The sequence below is a fragment of the Rhinoderma darwinii genome, chromosome 3, assembly GCF_050947455.1.
Source record: "Rhinoderma darwinii isolate aRhiDar2 chromosome 3, aRhiDar2.hap1, whole genome shotgun sequence".
Taxonomy (NCBI): domain Eukaryota; kingdom Metazoa; phylum Chordata; class Amphibia; order Anura; family Rhinodermatidae; genus Rhinoderma; species Rhinoderma darwinii.
This window is the reverse complement of record NC_134689.1, coordinates 188739440-188756906: the sequence shown is the minus strand read 5'-3', so window position 1 is coordinate 188756906 and position 17467 is coordinate 188739440. Positions and strand designations below refer to the sequence as shown.

General features: G+C 43.4%; 1 protein-coding gene across 1 annotated transcript in view; it reads left to right on the top strand.

Annotated features, from left to right (window-relative positions):
* The first annotated feature begins 9587 nt into the window (after positions 1-9587).
* Positions 9588-17467, top strand: part of LOC142747938 (V-type proton ATPase subunit S1-like) — a 146766-nt gene continuing 138886 nt past the window's right edge. The window contains exon 1 of the mRNA XM_075855054.1: positions 9588-9738. Within this exon, the coding sequence (XP_075711169.1) occupies positions 9641-9738 (98 nt within the window). The 5' untranslated portion in view covers positions 9588-9640. The remainder of the gene's footprint in view (positions 9739-17467) is intronic.

The following is a 17467-nucleotide window of genomic DNA, read 5'->3' as shown; positions in this document are numbered from 1 at the left end:
CTTGCTACTGTCTGAGCTACCACAGGTACACTATATGAACTATAGACTGTGACCTGTGTCCTGTTGGCCAGCTGCCCTATCCGTCAAGGCGGTGTGGCCCAGTGCTTCCACATACCCAATGTGACAGTAGGCTCAGGCCATGGACCTCGCTTGTAAATCCAAGACCATGACGACGTCACAGGAGATGCGATCGGATAAGCTAGACCTCCGTCTTGACAGGACCAACTCCTCCAGGCATTGAACATTATTGCACGTCGGCTGGAGGTGCAAGTTGCCGTTCCTCCTACTACACCTCCTGGCAGTGCTGATCCCCGATTTTCTTTGCCGCTTCCTGACCACTATGATGGAGACGCGAGGACCTGCTGTGGATTTTTGAACCAGTGCCAGATCCACTTTAGCCTGTATGCAAGGGCATTCTCGTCTGATGGTGCAAGGGTCGCGTTCATCATCTCTCTCCTCACTGGCAGGGCCCTTGAATGGGGGAATCCTATCTGGGAGAGATAAGGACCAGAGACCCGTGACTTCCAGGGGTTCCTATGGACATTTTTTACGGTGTTTGAGGAGCCTGGACGACTCTCGTCTGAAGCCGCCTCCTTGCTGAACCTACGCCAGGGAGACACCTCCGTGGGCGAGTACGCCATCTACTTCCGCACCCTGGTGGGAGAACTGTTGTCGAACAATGAGGCCCTGTTGGCTACATTCTGGCAGGGACTGTCTCCTAGGATTAAGGACGAGCTGGCCGCCCGAGATCTACCATCTAGCCTGGATGCCCTCATTCTTCTGGGTGCCCGGATTGATATAAGGATCCGAAAACGGTTCCAAGAAGCTCATGGGGATTAAGGACTCGCTAGTCCGGTTCCTACTTTGCAGCAACCCCTGCTGTCCTCAGATGCTGATCCTCCTATGGAGTTCGTGAGGCCGGACCAGTTTAAGCTGTCTACCCAGGAGAGACAATGCAGATGCACCTCGGGACTCTGTCTATATTGCGGACTCAGAGGCCATCTTGTGCGTCTGTGTCCCCAAAAGCCCCAAAGCCTAGGGTTGGTGGAAGAGACAGGACTTTCATCTAAATTATCCATCCCCGTGACCATAGTGTCCGGCGAGAACATGCATCTGGTCTCTGCGTATCTGGACTCTGGATCCGCTGCTATTTTCATTCATAGAGACCTGGTGGATATTCTCCAATTGCCAACAACCGCTCTGAAGAGGCCGTTGATGGTTGCATCTGTGAATGGACTACCTCTACCAGACCCAATTGTAGCAGTGACCAAGCCACTGAGGCTCCAAGTGGGAGCCCTCCATTTCGAGCTCCTTTCGTTCTTTGTCCTGGCTAAAGCTGTCAATCCTGTGCTACTGTGTCTGCGCTGGCTCCGACTACATGCCCCAGTCCTGGACTGGAATTCTGGAGAGGTGCTCCAGTGGGGTCCCAAGTGTCTCAACCGCTGCCTGGTACAGCCTCCTCTGCCTCAGCCCTTGGCAGGATTACCTGGTCACTATTCTGCATTCTCGAATGTCTTCAGCAAGAAAGAGGCGGAGTTTCTGCCCCCACACACGGCGTATGGCTGTCCTATTGACCTAGTTCCTGGTGCATCCCTTCCCCGTGGTAGGGTATATCCTCTCTCCATGCCAGAGACTCTGTCCATGTCCGCCTATGTTAAGGAGAACTTGGAGAGGGGCTTCATACGGAAGTCTCCCTCCCCGGCAGGAGCCGGGCTCTTCTTTGTCAAGAAAAAGGATGGTTCTCTGCGTCCTTGCATCGACTACCGAGGTCTCATCCAGATCACGATAAAAAATAGGTATCCGTTGCCTTTGATTTCTGAACTGTTTGATCGCATACGTGGAGCCAAGATTTTCTCAAAGCTAGACCTGCGTGGGCCTTACAACCTAATCCGGATTTGCCGCGGTGACAAATGGAAGACGGCATTTAACACCCGTGACAGACACTATGAATATCTAGTAATGCCCTTCGGTCTGTGTAACGCTCCCGCGGTCTTCCAGGAGTTCGTTAATGACATCTTCCATGACCTCCTCTATGTATGTGTTTTGGTCTATCTTGATGACATCTTGATTTTTTCTCCAGATCCAATGACTTATCGGAGACATGTCCGTCAAGTTTTGCTACGGTTAAGGGAGAATCGTCTGTACGCCAAGTTGGAGAATTGCGTGTTTGAGAAAGATGCTTTACCCTTCCTGCGCTACATCATCTCAAATCAAGGTCTGAAGGTAGATCCTGAAAAGCTAAAGGCCGTCCTGGAATGGCCATGCCCTCAAGGATTGAGGACCATACAGCGCTTCCTGGGATTCGCCAATTTCTACAGACCGTTCATTCCAAATTTTTCCTCACTGACATCTCTTATCTCTAATCTCACCAAGAAAGGCATCAACGCCAAGGTGTGGACTCCAAAGACAGAAGCTGCATTTAATAGCCTGAAGAATGCCTTCACGTCAGCCTCGATTCTCCATCATCCAGATGTTTCTCGACAGTTCTCGTTGGAGGTGGACGCCTCCTCTGTCGGTACTGGTGCACTCCTGTCCCAGAGATGTTCCAAGGGCAAGTCAATGGCATGTGGCTATTACTCCAAGCTCTTCTCTTCTGCAGAACGCAACTACTCGATTGGGGATCGGGAGTTACTGGCCATCAATTTGGCTCTGGAGGAGTGGAGACATCTATTAGAGGTACCACTCCTGTCCTGCTGCGCCACGTCTGGCACCTGCCTGCTGCCTAGTCCCAGCTGAGCCTGTCTTGCTACTGTCTGAGCTACCACAGGTACACTATATGAACTATAGACTGTGACCTGTGTCCTGTTGGCCAGCTGCCATACCGTCAAGGCGGTACTGCCCAGTGGGTCCACATACCCAACGTGACACCTGCTGCTCGGCTCCTGAGTGATCTGGCCTCCATTCCTGTGTTCTGATCCCTGGTTTTCCAATGTATACTCAAATTTGTTTATTTTGGACTGAAGAGTGACTTTAATTGTGCATGAGTTCCCTATTGACTTTATTAGAAAACGCTTTTTACACTGCTTCCATTTCTCACATAGGCCTCTTTCAGACGAGCGTATTTTACATCAGTATTCCATACGGAGCTAATATTATTTAAATGAGGCTATTCACATGGTTGTAAAAATATGTGTGCATTTTAAAAACGCAGCATGCAGTACTTTCATTCGTATTGTGGATGGAAGACGCCCATTGAAGTCTATGGAGAGTGATTAAAATACGGATGCATCCAGATTTGGTCCGTGTCTGACCCATATGTCATCCGTACGTCATCAGTATTGCATTTGTTATTTAAAGGTGCTGTCTGATGTCATTCAGCTGTCTTCCTAGAAAGAAGCCCATCAGTAATACGAATCTATAATACTGATGAAATACTGATGACATACTGATGCAATATCATCTGTAATACGTCCGTATTATGGACGTTTACAAATACACTCGTTTCAAAGTGGTCTTATGCAAATTCAATGTAAAAGAGGTTGTCTCACTATGACAATCCAAATTCATCTATATCTATGTATCAGCGAGTCCGACTCTGAGGGACCCGTCAATGCATTTCATGGACAGCAATTCATTTTAAAGCATGCCCCTGCAATATGCAAGGAATTTGCAGTGCCACACACACATAGAGCTCATATACACAGGCTGTGCACAGACCTTGTACAGCGTCACAGGGAGTCCTATGGGCCAAAATTACAGACTCGTAGACACTCTTTACATTTCTAAGAGACAATTCCACCATAATGTGGCAATATTTTTCTAGCAGATTTTAACTGAATCTGTGGGGGTGGGGGGGGGGATTCTATGTGCCTCTATGTAAAATCGAAGACAAATGGAGGTACAGTATGATCCCATAGCAGGCTATGGTGCTATGTTATGGGTCCAAAATATGTGGATCCATAATACGGCTTTGTGTGTGGGGCCTTCAACTGTTACATAGTTACATAGTTACATAGTTAGTACGGCTGAAAAAAGACACATGTCCATCAAGTTCAACCAAGGGAAGGGAAAAGGGAAGGAAAAATTTCTACACATAGGAGCTAATATTTTTTTGTTCTAGGAAATTATCTAACCCTTTTTTAAAGCCATCTACTGTCCCTGCTGTGACCAGCTCCTGCGGTAGGCTATTCCATAGATTCACAGTTCTCACTGTAAAGAAGCCTTGTCGCCTCTGCAGCTTGAACCTTTTTTTCTCCAGACGGAGGGAGTGCCCCCTTGTTTTTTGAGCGGGTTTTACAAGGAACAGGATATCACCATATTTTTTGTATGTGCCATTAATATATTTATATAAGTTAATCATGTCCCCCCTTAGTCGTCTTTTTTCAAGGCTAAATAGGTTTAATTCTTTCAATCTTTCCTCATAACTTAAATTCTCCATGCCCCTTATTAGCTTCGTTGCTCTTCTTTGTATTTTTTCCAACTCCAGGGCATCCTTTCTATGAACTGGAGCCCAGAACTGAACTGCATATTCTAGATGAGGCCTCACTAATGCTTTGTAAAGTGGCATTATTACATCCCTGTCCCGCGAGTCCATGCCTCTTTTAATACACGACAATATCCTGCTGGCCTTTGAAGCAGCTGATTGACACTGCATGCTGTTATTGAGTTTATGATTTACAAGTACACCTAGATCCTCCTCAACAAGTGAATCCGCCAGTGTAGCGCCCCCTAGGACATATGATGCATGCAGGTTGTTGGTACCCAGATGCATAACTTTACATTTATCTACATTAAACTTCATTTGCCAAGTGGACGCCCAAACACTTAGTTTGTTTAAATCTGCCTGTAATTCATGAACATCTTCCATAGTCTGAACTATATTACATAGCTTGGTGTCATCTGCAAAAATAGAAATAGTGCTATTAATCCCTTCCTCTATATCATTAATAAATAAGTTGAATAATAGTGGTCCCAGCACTGAACCCTGGGGTACACCACTTATAACCGGTGACCATTCAGAGAAGGAATCATTGACCACAACTCTCTGGATACGGTCCTTGAGCCAATTCTCAATCCAATTACAAACTATATTTTCTAAACCTATAGTCCTTAATTTACCCATTAGGCGTCTATGGGGGACAGTGTCAAATGCCTTTGCAAAGTCCAAAAACACTAAATCCACCACGGCCCCTCTGTCTAGACTTCTGCTCACCTCTTCATAAAAACAGATTAGGTTAGTTTGACAACTTCTGTCCTTAGTAAAACCGTGCTGGCTGTCACTTATAATGCTATTTATTGTCACCTAATCCTGTATATAGTCCCTCAATAGCCCCTCAAACATTTTCCCCACGATGGATGTTAAGCTTACTGGTCTATAATTACCCGGGGAAGACCTAGAGCCCTTTTTGAAAATAGGCACCACATTTGCCCTGCACCAGTCCCTTGGCACTATACCAGTCACTAGAGATTCTCTGAATATTATGAAAAGGGGGACAGAAATAACTGAACTAAGCTCTTTAAGAATTCTAGGGTGTAACCCATCTGGTCCCGGAGCCTTGTGCACATTTATTTTATTTAATTTAGCTTGGACCATCTCTACATTCATCCAATTCAGTATATCAACTGATATATTAACAGCACTGGCACCGGCTACATCAGCTGCTCTTTCTTCTGTTGTATATACAGAGCTAAAGAACCCATTTAGTAACTCTGCCTTCTCTTGATCCCCTGTGATCAACTCCCCATTACCATTATCTAGGGGTCCTACATGTTCAGACCTTGGCTTTTTTGCATTTATATGCTTGAAGAATTTTTTGGGATTTGTTTTACTATCCTTGGCCACCTGCCTTTCATTTTGTATTTTTGCTAATTTTATTACATTTTTACAGATTTTATTAAGCTCTTTATATTTTACAAAGGCTACAGCTGTACCCTCAGATTTGTATTTTTTAAATGCCCTTTTTTTGTCATGTATTGCCCCTTTCACAGAAGGTGTAAGCCATGTGGGGTTTAATTTGAGTCGTTTATACTTGTTACCTGTAGGAATAAATTTTGCACTATAATAACTCAAAGTAGATTTAAAAATCTCCCATTTATCATTTGTTCCATTATTTGACATTAGTTCTTCCCAGTCTATATCCTGAATTGCAGCCCTCATCCTGGGGAAATTGGCTTTCTTAAAATTAAATGTTTTTGCCCTCCCAGCCTGCGTTTGTTTTTTACAGTATAGGTAAAATGTAACTATATTGTGATCACTGTTACCGAGGTTTTCACGAACATTGACATTCCCAACAAGATCTGCATTATTAGAAATGACCAGATCCAACAGAGCTTCACCTCTAGTCGGGTCTTCCACAAACTGGCCCATAAAATTTTCCTGCAACAGGTTGAGGAAATGTCTCCCCTTTGCAGTTGAAGCCGAACCATGACACCAATTAATATCCCGGAAATTAAAATCTCCCATTATCACTACAGTACCCGCCTGTGCAGCCCGCTCCATCTGTTTATATAGCTGAACTTCCATCTCCTCAGTTATATTGGGGGGTCTATAGATTACACCAAAAGTAATTTTTTCAGTGTTTACCTCCCTTTTTAATTCCACCCACAAGGTTTCAACCTCCTCACAGTCTTCACCCACTATTGTCTCTTTCACACTCGCCTTCATATCACTTCTCACATACAGACATACACCACCACCTTTCCTATTTGTCCTGTCTTTACGAAAAAGTGTAAAACCCTGTAGATTTACAGCCCAGTCATGTGAAGAGTCCAGCCATGTTTCAGCAACACCAACTATATCTATATTTTCTTCCAGTATCAAGGCCTCCAGCTCCCCCATTTTGCTTGCTAGACTTCTGGCATTTGTGAACATACACTTTAACTTGCCTGTCAGTTTTTCACTTTTATTATCAGAAATGTGATTTGACATTAATCGGTCCTTTTTATTTACACTGATGTTTTGTAACGAAAGGATCTCCTTATCTTGTTGTCTAGTCCTCTCCCCACATTCTGTTTCTCCCCCCACCAATATAGTCTGACCCCTCTCTAACCTGGCTACCCCTTTTTTTTCTACATTGACCTCCCTCCTCAGCCCTAGTTTAAATACTCCACCACCCCAGCTAGAATTCTCTCCCCCAGCACAGCGGACCCCCTTCCATTTAGGTGCAAATCATCTGCAGAATACAGTTTGTACCCCAATGAAAAGTCAGCCCAGTGCTCTAGGAACCCAAATCCTTCTCCTCTACACCAAGACTTCAGCCATGCATTTAACTCCCTAAGCTCCCGCTGTCTTTCCTGTGATGCGCATGGCACAGGCAGTATTCCTGAGAATACAACCTTGGAGGTCCTTCCCTTCAGCTTGTAGCCTAGTTCTTTAAAATTATTCTTAAGGCTCCTCCACCTACCATTTATTCTGTCGTTGGTACCGACATGGACCACGACAGCTGGATCATCACCAGCCCCTCCCAGCAATTTGTCCACCCGTTCCACCACATGCCGAACCCTGGCACCAGGGAGACAGCAAACCATTCGGTTGAGGTGGTCTTGGCGACAAATAATTCTATCCGTCTTCCTGATTATAGAATCCCCTACGACTATCAATTGTCTTGGCTTACCTGCATTACCATCCCGCCGACTACTAGCTGGGCTGTTCTCCCGGCTGTTAGGGAGATCAGTATCCACTAGGGCTGCCATTTCTGAGACTGACACCCTCGCATCATCACCCAACTTGGCAATTTTGCCTGGAATGTCAGAAACCGGATCGGCCTTCCTTGTCTTTGACCCCTTTCTACTGCCCCTAACTACATTAACCCAGCTACTTACCTGATCCTACTCACCCATGTCTTCACCCTCCAGTTGTAACCCACTAACTGCATGCTCTGTGAGCAGCAAGCTCCGTTCAAAATTGTCTATCCTCCTCAGTGTTGCATTCTGCTCCTCCAGATCTCTAATACGAGCTTCCAGGTGAACAATATGCTCACATCTGCCACAGAGATATTCACCCTGGAACTCCGGCTCCAGTCGTGCATACATATGGCAAACTGTGCACTGAAGAAAACCTCCAATCTTGCTGTCCATTATCCCAGTTACAAAAAAAACAAAAAACAGCGAACAGGTGTTAATCAAAAAGATAAAGAAGTAGAAGAGCACTTACTTGGGCTTTAACTCCTCTTTTGAACTCCGGTTTTTGGAACTCCACTTAATATACAAACCACTTGCTATTCAAGCCACAGAGCAGGCTCTACAGAGTAGTGAGGCCTGATTTATACCACCTGGTAGCAGCTAAGCCCTCCCCCTTACTCAGCTACTCAGGAAACTGCAAAGGAAAAATAGTTACAAATTATGTCACTTTTGCAAACTTTGTAGCAAGCAAGCAATCAATACATATATCACATACAATGGCCCCCCACTTTGTCACACACAACACAGTAAATCAATCCGGTTTTTGGAACTCCACTTAATATACAAACCACTTGCTATTCAAGCCACAGAGCCCTGGTATTATGGTTTCAACAAATAAAGAAACAAAAGAATTTTCTAATATACTTTTTGTATCAATTAATTTTTATTCTCAAACTCTCCACTTACAGTTATTGAATAGGAAACCTTATTGTTTACTTCCAAGCTATAAAAGTCTGTCCTGGTCATGTGATGATCACGCATATGCACAGCTTGTTACAGTACAGTTATCAGAGCTGTGTCTTGTAACAAGCCATGCTCCTGTGTGATTATTTTATCCCCTGAGGTAAACAATGAGAGTTCCTATTGATTGACTGCATGCAGAGATCCGTAAACTATAAGGAATTGATACAAAAACTGCAACAAAAACATTTATAACTTTCATTATACAATAAATAAACTTTGTGTGCTGAAACTGTAAGGCTATGTTCACACGGGGTCTTTTGCCGAGTTTTTTGACGCGGAAACCGCGTCGCAAAACTCGGCAGAAACGGCCCGAGAACGCCTCCCATTGATTTCAATGGGAGGCGTCGGCGTCTTTTTCCCGCGAGCAGTAAAACTGCCTCGCGGGAAAAAGAAGCGACATGCCCTATCTTCGGGCGCTTCCGCCTCCGACCTCCCATTGACTTCAATGGGAGGCAGGAGAAAGCGTGTTTTCTGCCCGCGGCGCTCAATGGCCGCGGGCGAAAAACGGCGCGATCATTGCTATTCACACGGAGTATTTTGGGGGAGGAATATCTGCCTCAAAATTCCGTTTGGAGCTTTGAGGCAGATATTCCTCCCCCAAAATACTCCGTGTGAACATAGCCTAATAATGCTTTGAGCAAGAAGTCATTCACAAAGAGGTTACACTATCCTGACAAATGGTGTTCTTAAAAAGTTGAATTTATTTTCATGTACGTTAACTTATTAGGCATTCTTTTGTGAAAAAATCCCATTTAAAAAAAATTAAAAACAAATCGGTAAGTTACGAAGATCTGTTAGCACAATTATTAATGAAACCTCATATAAAAAATATTAAACTCCCTTTTTTGTGCACCAGTTCCCTTTTCAGTGGGCCTCAAGACAAAACAAACCAGGGGCTGGTCTTTTTATTATATATACAAGCTGCCTCTTGTTTACCCAAAACAGCATGCACTCTGTCTCGGTACTAACCAGAAGCTGCAGCTATAACTGGTTTTCTTCTTTCATATGGCTTACTTACCAGTGCAGGATCATTCTTAGTTCTCCTCTGCTTGCAGACATGCAGCTTATAACTGGGCTTTTGCTCTTGTCTTGTATCTGTGCTACCGGAGTCAACCCTTTAAGTCATGTACCTGTCCTTCTATGGTCAACTGAAAGGTGAGTACCTAAGAGGGCACATTATTGTATGCAGGATGTAATAATGATATACAGTAGGCAATGGAATTATATTAGATGTTCTATTAGTAATCATACAAGGGCAACCAAGGTTATGGCCAAGTCTGATAAGGCAATTTGTGGCAGACTAGTTGCATGGTCAGAAGATAGCATTCATGCCTGGTCATCCTGCGCATGTATTTACCATTTAACCCTATGGAATGCCACTGATTGCTTGAGTCCAGGATCACATGCATAGTTTTTATGCAGTTTTTGGTGATGTTTCTAGCCTAACACAGGAGTGGACAAAGAAGAGATGAGTCAGTCTTTTCTTCTTTTGGATCCACTTCTGACTTGGGAGACACGGCCAATTTAAATTTTTTCATTTTTGTTTTTTCCTCCCCGCTTTCCAAAAGCCATAACTTCTTTGTTTTTTTGTCGACATAGTCGTATGAGGGCTTGTTTTCTGCAGGACAAGTTGTACTTTGTCATGGCACCGTTTATAGTACCGCATAATGTACTGGGAAGCTGAAAACAAATTATTTGTGGGGTGAAATGAGAAAAAACAGCAATTACGCCATTTTTGTGGGGTTTTGTTTTTACGGCGTCCATCAGGTGTTAAAAATTACATGTGCACCTTAATCTACAGGTTGATACGATTACGGCAATTTCAAATTTATATGTTTTATCACTTTTAGGGTATTTTCACACGGGCTATTTTCGGACGTTTTTCGGGCCGTAAATGGCCGAATAACAGCCGAAGAATCAGAAGCAGAACGCCTCCAAACAGCTGCCCATTGATTGCAATGGGAAAAATGGTGTTCTGTTCCGACGGGTCGTTTTGTTTACGCGGCTGCGAAATTGAAGTGCATATCACTTATTGAGACGTTTTTCTAGCCATTTTTCATAGACTCTAAAGAAAACAGCGCCAAAAACATCCGCAAAAAATGCTGCGAAAATCGCGAGTGGCTTAAAAACTGTTTTCCCTTGAAAACAGCTCTGTATTTTCAGACGTTTTTTGCTAAGCGTGTGAACATACCCTTAAAAAACAACAACTATTTGCTAAAAAAAAAAATGTTTTATGCCACCATATTCTGAGAGCCATAACTTTTTTATTTTACCGTCAATTTAGCGATGTGAGGGCTTAATTTTTGCGAGGTTGAGCTGTAGTTTTGATACCATACCGATACCATTTTGGGGTATATGCGACTTCTTGATCACTTTTTATTTCATTCTTTGAAAAGCTAAGGTGACCAAGAAACAGAAATTTGTGTGTTTTATAAAGTTTTATTTTTACGGCGATCACCGAGCGGGTTAAACAATGCTATATTGCAATAGTTTGGACTTTTACGGATGCGGCGATACCAGTTATGTTAACTTTTATGTTTTTTAACATTACTCTAGGGGAAAAATGGGAAAAGGTTTTTTTTCTAACTTTTAATCCTTTTTTTTTTTTAAACATAAAAAAACCCCCTTTATTTAACTGTTTTTTTTCCTTTTTTTATTAGTCCCTCTGGGAGACTTGAACCAGCAATCGTTGGATCGCTTGCATGATATACTGCAATACTAATGTATTACAGTATATCGTGATACGGATAGTCTCGTTTGAAGCCCTGCCAGAGGCAGATCTTCAAAGGAGCACAAAGATGGCAGCCCCGGGGGCCCTTATTGGGCCCCCAGGCTGCCATAACATCCATTGTAAATGGACAATCGCGCCGTGGGGGGGCACGATGGCGTGTTTGAGGGTGCGCCCCATTGATTCTAACAATTTAAATGCATTGGTCACGATTGACCGTGGCATTTAAAGTGTTAAATGGGCGGAATCACAGTGAACTTTGATTCCGCCCGCTGGAGTGAGTTGTCGGCTGTATAACACAGCCGTCACCCGCCGAGTATGGAGCGCGCTCAGCCCCCTGAGCGCGCTCCATACTTCCCTTGGTGACATCTCAGTAATAGTACATCGTATGTCGCCAAGGGGTTAAAAGAAAACCAAGACAAAAACTGCGTGTGTGATCCTGTCCTAATGAAGATTTTGTTCTGTATGGTCAATTTTGAGTTATTTTTAGGCGTCTAAGTGCATGAACAAGTAGTTAAACCTGAATGTATCTCACATAAGATATGCTGTAATAATTGAGGTATGTTTAAATGAATTGAATTTTCAACAGGTAGACCACTAAATGGCCAATTCCAAATATCTTTTTGTACTTAAAGTGTAGCTAAACATTTGACATACTTCTGACATGTCATAGTGATGGATTGGTGGGGGTCCGAGCTCTGAGACCCCCACCAATCGCTAGAACGAAGTAGCTGAAGTGCTCGTGTGAGTGCTCAGCTGCTTCGTGTCTGTTCGGCTTTTTCCGGAAAGCCGATGTATTGGAGTACCGGCTCACAGAGTTTCTATTGAGTCCGTACACGATGCATTTATTTCCGGAAAAAGCCGAACAGACACAAAGCTGTTGAGCGCTCACATGAGCGCTTCAGCTGCTTTGTTCTAGCGATTGGTGAGGGTCTCAGTGCCCAGATCCCACCAAGCCAAACTTCTGACATGTCACTATCACATGTCAGAAGTTTGTCAAACGTTTAGCTACACTTTAAAGATTTTTTAGGTGTTTCAGTAAAAGCTCTTCCTTGCGCAAACTTCTATGTTCACACATCATTATTTCAATTAACAAATTACAAATAGACTTCCTATTACTGCCGATTAATTCAGCACTGGATTGCGCAGCAGTAAATTTGGTTCATGTTCAAGAGCAGAAACATGAGATGTGTCCGAGCTAGCCTTGGTTAATAGACACTGGACAAAGAAAAAGTTATTGAGATTGGTCTTTCAGACGCTAGTCTTAATCTAAAACAAATGGAACTGTGGGAGGGATCCTCCAGCTCACCTTGGATGCAGATTTTCTGCGCTCTGCGCGTGGATCTCCGTGACGGCTCACGGTGTTGAAGACAGGAAAAAACGAACAACAGTAGGGGATCCAGCGCAATCATTTAAAATAGAACATGGTTCCAATTTTATTGGGATATTAAAACAAAATCGATCCCGAGTGTTGAGTTTAGAGATAGGTAGATAGGTGCCTACGCGTTTCAGACGCTCTACACGTCCTTCCTCATGGCTTTAATTTCCCCTGGAATCTAATCTAAAACACTCTGGAATAAAAGGATCCTAATTTATTAATAGGCACATCCCTGGCCATCCGTGCGCCAGAAAGTCAAATCTACGCCAGCTATGAGCTGAAGTAGATTTGCGATAAAATTTACATACTAGACAACACATGGATTACTGTGTACAATTTTGGCGTAAATGATAGTAAATTTGGTTAGGCCACACTCCCTTTTGCGAAAGTCACAATATTGTTTGCCCGCATTGTGACTTTTGAGGCATTTGCAACGTTTCTAGAAAGAATAATTAATTCCCCCCATAGTGTTTTCCAAATTAAAGCAAGCTTTTATATCCTAATTCCATAATAGAAGTGTATATATATATATATATATATATATATATATATATATATATATATATATAAACATACCTTCTAAAACTCTATTCATGGTGCTGTGTTAAATTCCATCAGGGTTTCCTTGTTATTGACAGCAAGAATTGGAGTCATAACCTGTAGATCGTGGGTTCATCCCATGCGTTATATGGGCCATTCTTAGTACTGGTGTGTTCTTATGTGGCAGATTGGTCCCCTCTGGCAACTGCTATCTCTAACTATGCTCCTGGCAAAAATAGTGTAACCTGCAGTACTATTCTTGTCATCAAAAGTACCAGAAAATTGATGGACCCCATTATAAGTCCATGGAATCTGTGAGGACATGTTGGGATTCATTTGAAAATGGATCCGTCGTACCTATCATGGCTCGCTTAAAGAAGCACTCCGCCCCCCCCCCCCCCATTTGGAAATGTAATGTACAGTAGTATAATGTAGGCATGTGCATTAACTTATCTGGTGCTATATTTCATGGGACATTGCTTCGTTCCGGGCTGCCATGGGATCACGTGATCTTATTTCAGATAACTCAAATCCTGCAGCGTCTACTGTAGAAGCCAGTGGTGAGTCTCTTAATGCAAGTCTATGAGACACATCGAGACAAAGTAGACTCTTTTTTCTTATATGCAGAAATGTGTGTGGAGATAAAGTGAACGTATCACAATTTGTTAGATATGTACATCACCTCTTCCATGTACATCACATCCAGTATTCCATTACAGATACCTGGAACAGTTTATTAAATGTCAACTCAGTAATACAATAATAATTCTATTCAGATATTTCGTCAAAAAGCGGCCAGCTTATTGCCGTTATTATGGATATTAAAATAATGATGTTTAAAGCAAATGCAAATGAAAATCCTCAATTGCTTGTCAGCTATTAAACAGCAAGGTGTACAGTATGAAACATATTACTCCCAGTTAAGGCGACCATCTGGTTATATGTCCAGGTCTTTTATTCTGATGGAGCAGACTTATGAAAAATGTATGGCACAGCATCTCATTCAAATGAATTTTTCATAAGCTTTCTTTATTGAATGGAGACCCAAAGTTTATATGAGTGTATTCTATAAAAGGTCAGTTAGTACTCTACAAAACAAAATATATTAGAATACTAAAACTAACATGTTGAGAGAATTAAGCGTTTCTCAAAGTCAAGTTTTCCTAATGCTTATCATTTGCAGTAAAATAATTATTAACCAATAATACAAGAATATAACAGTTAACTTAACCTTACAGAATCCAGGGTATTTTAACTTTCTAAGTAAACAACTTTCTAATATACTTTAGGTTTCAATCCCTCGAAATTTTAAAGGGATTTTCGAGCCATTAAAAATGAAAGGCCTATCCTCAGTATAGGCCATCAATGGCTGGAAAACCTGTGTTCACTTCTGTGTTGCAAGTTTTGTTAGGAGCCTTTGTCGCAGATCAGGTAAAAAATGGCAAACAAAATATTGCAGTGTGCAGCGCTCTTTTGCCTGGTAAACTCAACGAAACCCATGATAGTTCTATGAGGGTGCAAAATAACAGAAATTAGCAACACAGAACTGAGCCTAAAGATCTTTGTTTGCTGTAAGGGAATGAGAACCTTCTTGGTTACATTCAGGCCTCGTTTACACGAGCGTGATATACGTGCGTGCGACGCGCTTTTCAAGAGTGTCGTACGCACCTTTATTAGTCTATGGGGCCGTGCAGACATGTCCGTGATTTTTACTCCGTGTGAGTCCACTGAAAAAAACTCACGACATGTCCTATCTTTGTGCGCTGTTCGCGCATCACGCACCCATTGAAGTCAATGGGTGCGTGAAAACCACGCATGCCGCACGGAAGCACTTCCGTGCGAACTGCGTGATTCGCGCAACAGCTGTCAAACTCTGAATGTAAACAGAAAAGCACCACGTGCTTTTCTGTTTACAAACATCCAAACGGAGTGTCATAATGACGGCGGCTGCGCGAAAATCACGCAGCCGCGCATCATACGCTGATGACACACGAAGCTGTTATGTGCCTTTTGCGCACTCAAAACGCCGCGTTTTTTTGCGTGCGCAAAACGCACACGCTCGTGTAAATCAGGCCTCAGAAGCAGCAAACCCCATACATAGCTAATTCTGCTCTCATCTGACAAGTCAATACAATTGTGTCTAGTATAAGAAATGCTCTGTGAGTTAAAGAGGCTCTGTCACCAGATTTTGCAACCCCTATCTGCTATTGCAGCAGATAGGCGCTGCAATGTAGATTACAGTAACGTTTTTATTTTAAAAAAAACGAGCATTTTTGGCCAAGTTATGACCATTTTTGTAGTTATGCAAATGAGGCTTGCAAAAGTCCAAGTGGGTGTGTTTAAAAGTAAAAGTCCAAGTGGGTGTGTATTATGTGCGTACATCGGGGCGTTTTTAATACTTTCACTAGCTGGGCGCTCTGATGAGAAGTAACATCCTCTTCTCTTCAGAACGCCCAGCTTGTGACAGTGCAGATCTGTGACGTCACTCACAGGTCCTGCATCGTGACGGCCACATCGGCACCAGAGGCTACAGTTGATTCTGCAGCAGCATCAGCGTTTGCAGGTAAGTCGATCTTACCTGCAAACGCTGATGCTGCTGCAGAATCAACTGTAGCCTCTGCTGCCGATGTGGCCGTCACGATGCAGGACCTGTGAGTGACGTCACAGATCTGCACTGTCAGAAGCTGGGCGTTCTGAAGAGAAGAGGATGTTACTTCTCTTCACAGCGCCCAGCTAGTAAAAGTATTAAAAACGCCCCGATGTACGCACCTAATACACGCCCACTTGGACTTTTACTTCTAAACACACCCACTTGGACTTTTGCAAGCCTCATTTGCATAATTACAAAAATGGTCATAACTTGGCCAAAAATGCTCGTTTTTTAAAAATAAAAACGTTACTGTAATCTACATTGCAGCGCCTATCTGCTGCAATAGCAGATAGGGGTTGCAAAATCTGGTGACAGAGCCTCTTTAAGCAGTCGGGACTCCAGATACTTTGAATACATGATACATTGTAGTAAACTACTAGAGATTCGTGCAGCTGCTGGTTATGTACTTAGCTCATACTTTAGAGCATTGCATTGGATACAATTGGATTCACTTCTTAGCTAAGAGCAGAACTGGGTCTGTAGGGGCCAGTTCACACTGAGTTATTTGACGCGGAAACCGCGTCGGAAAACGTGCCAAAAAACGGCCGACTCGCAGCAAAAAGAAGCGCCATGCCCTATCTTTGGGTGTTTACGTCTCTGACCTCCCATTAACATCAATCGGAGGCAGAGAAAGCGTATTTCGTGGCGTTTTTTGGCCGCAGCGATTTATGGCCGTGGGCAAAAACCGCCATGAAAAACGTGGCAAACGGCGTGCAGGCAGATCAAGAGCTGCCTCAAAATTCCAGACGGGATTTTGAGGCAGAATTTTCTGCCTGCAAAAAAACTCAGTGTGAACATAGCCTAAGGGTATGTTCACACGGCTTATTTACGGACGTAATTCGGGTGTTTTCCGCCTCGATTTACGTCCGAAAATGCGGCTCGATAGCGTCGGCAAACATCTGCCCATTCATTTGAATGGGTCTTACGGAGTTCTGTTCCGACGGTCTTTTTTTTAACGCCCCGCTGTCAAAAGGCGGGGCGTAAATAGACGCCCGCGTTAAAGAAGTGCCTGTCACTTCTTCAGACGTTAAATGGAGCCGTTTTCCATTGACTCCATGGAAAAACAGCTCCATTTACGTCCGTAATTGACGCAGCGAAAAAGCGCCTCAACATGCCATTACGCCTGAAATTACGGAGCTGTTTTCCCCTGAAAACAGCCCCGTAATGTCAGCCGTAAGGGACGCTGCCGTGTGAACATACCCTCAGGGTGCGTCCAGACGTGGCAGATTTGATGCAGATTTTAAAATCAAATAATCCTTCAACCGCAGACTGCCATACACATGTAATGATCCTTCAACTACAGACTACCATAACACAAATTTTTTGTAGTCAGTAGTAAATGGGATTTTGTAAATCAGCAGAGTGGTCAGTACATTCTGATAGGGGATACATGTCTTTTGTTTAATGGCAGAGCGGGGAGATACCTCCCTGCTCAGCAGTAGTGTTCAGTGGCGTCGCGCTGTAGCAGCCATAGCGGCTGCTACGGTGGTAGTTACGCCACTGCCTAAACCCTAGGCCGTCCAGCCTCTAACTAAACATACAGCTTCCCTCGCTATCAGAGTGAAAGGCCTTCTGCCCAGCACCTCAC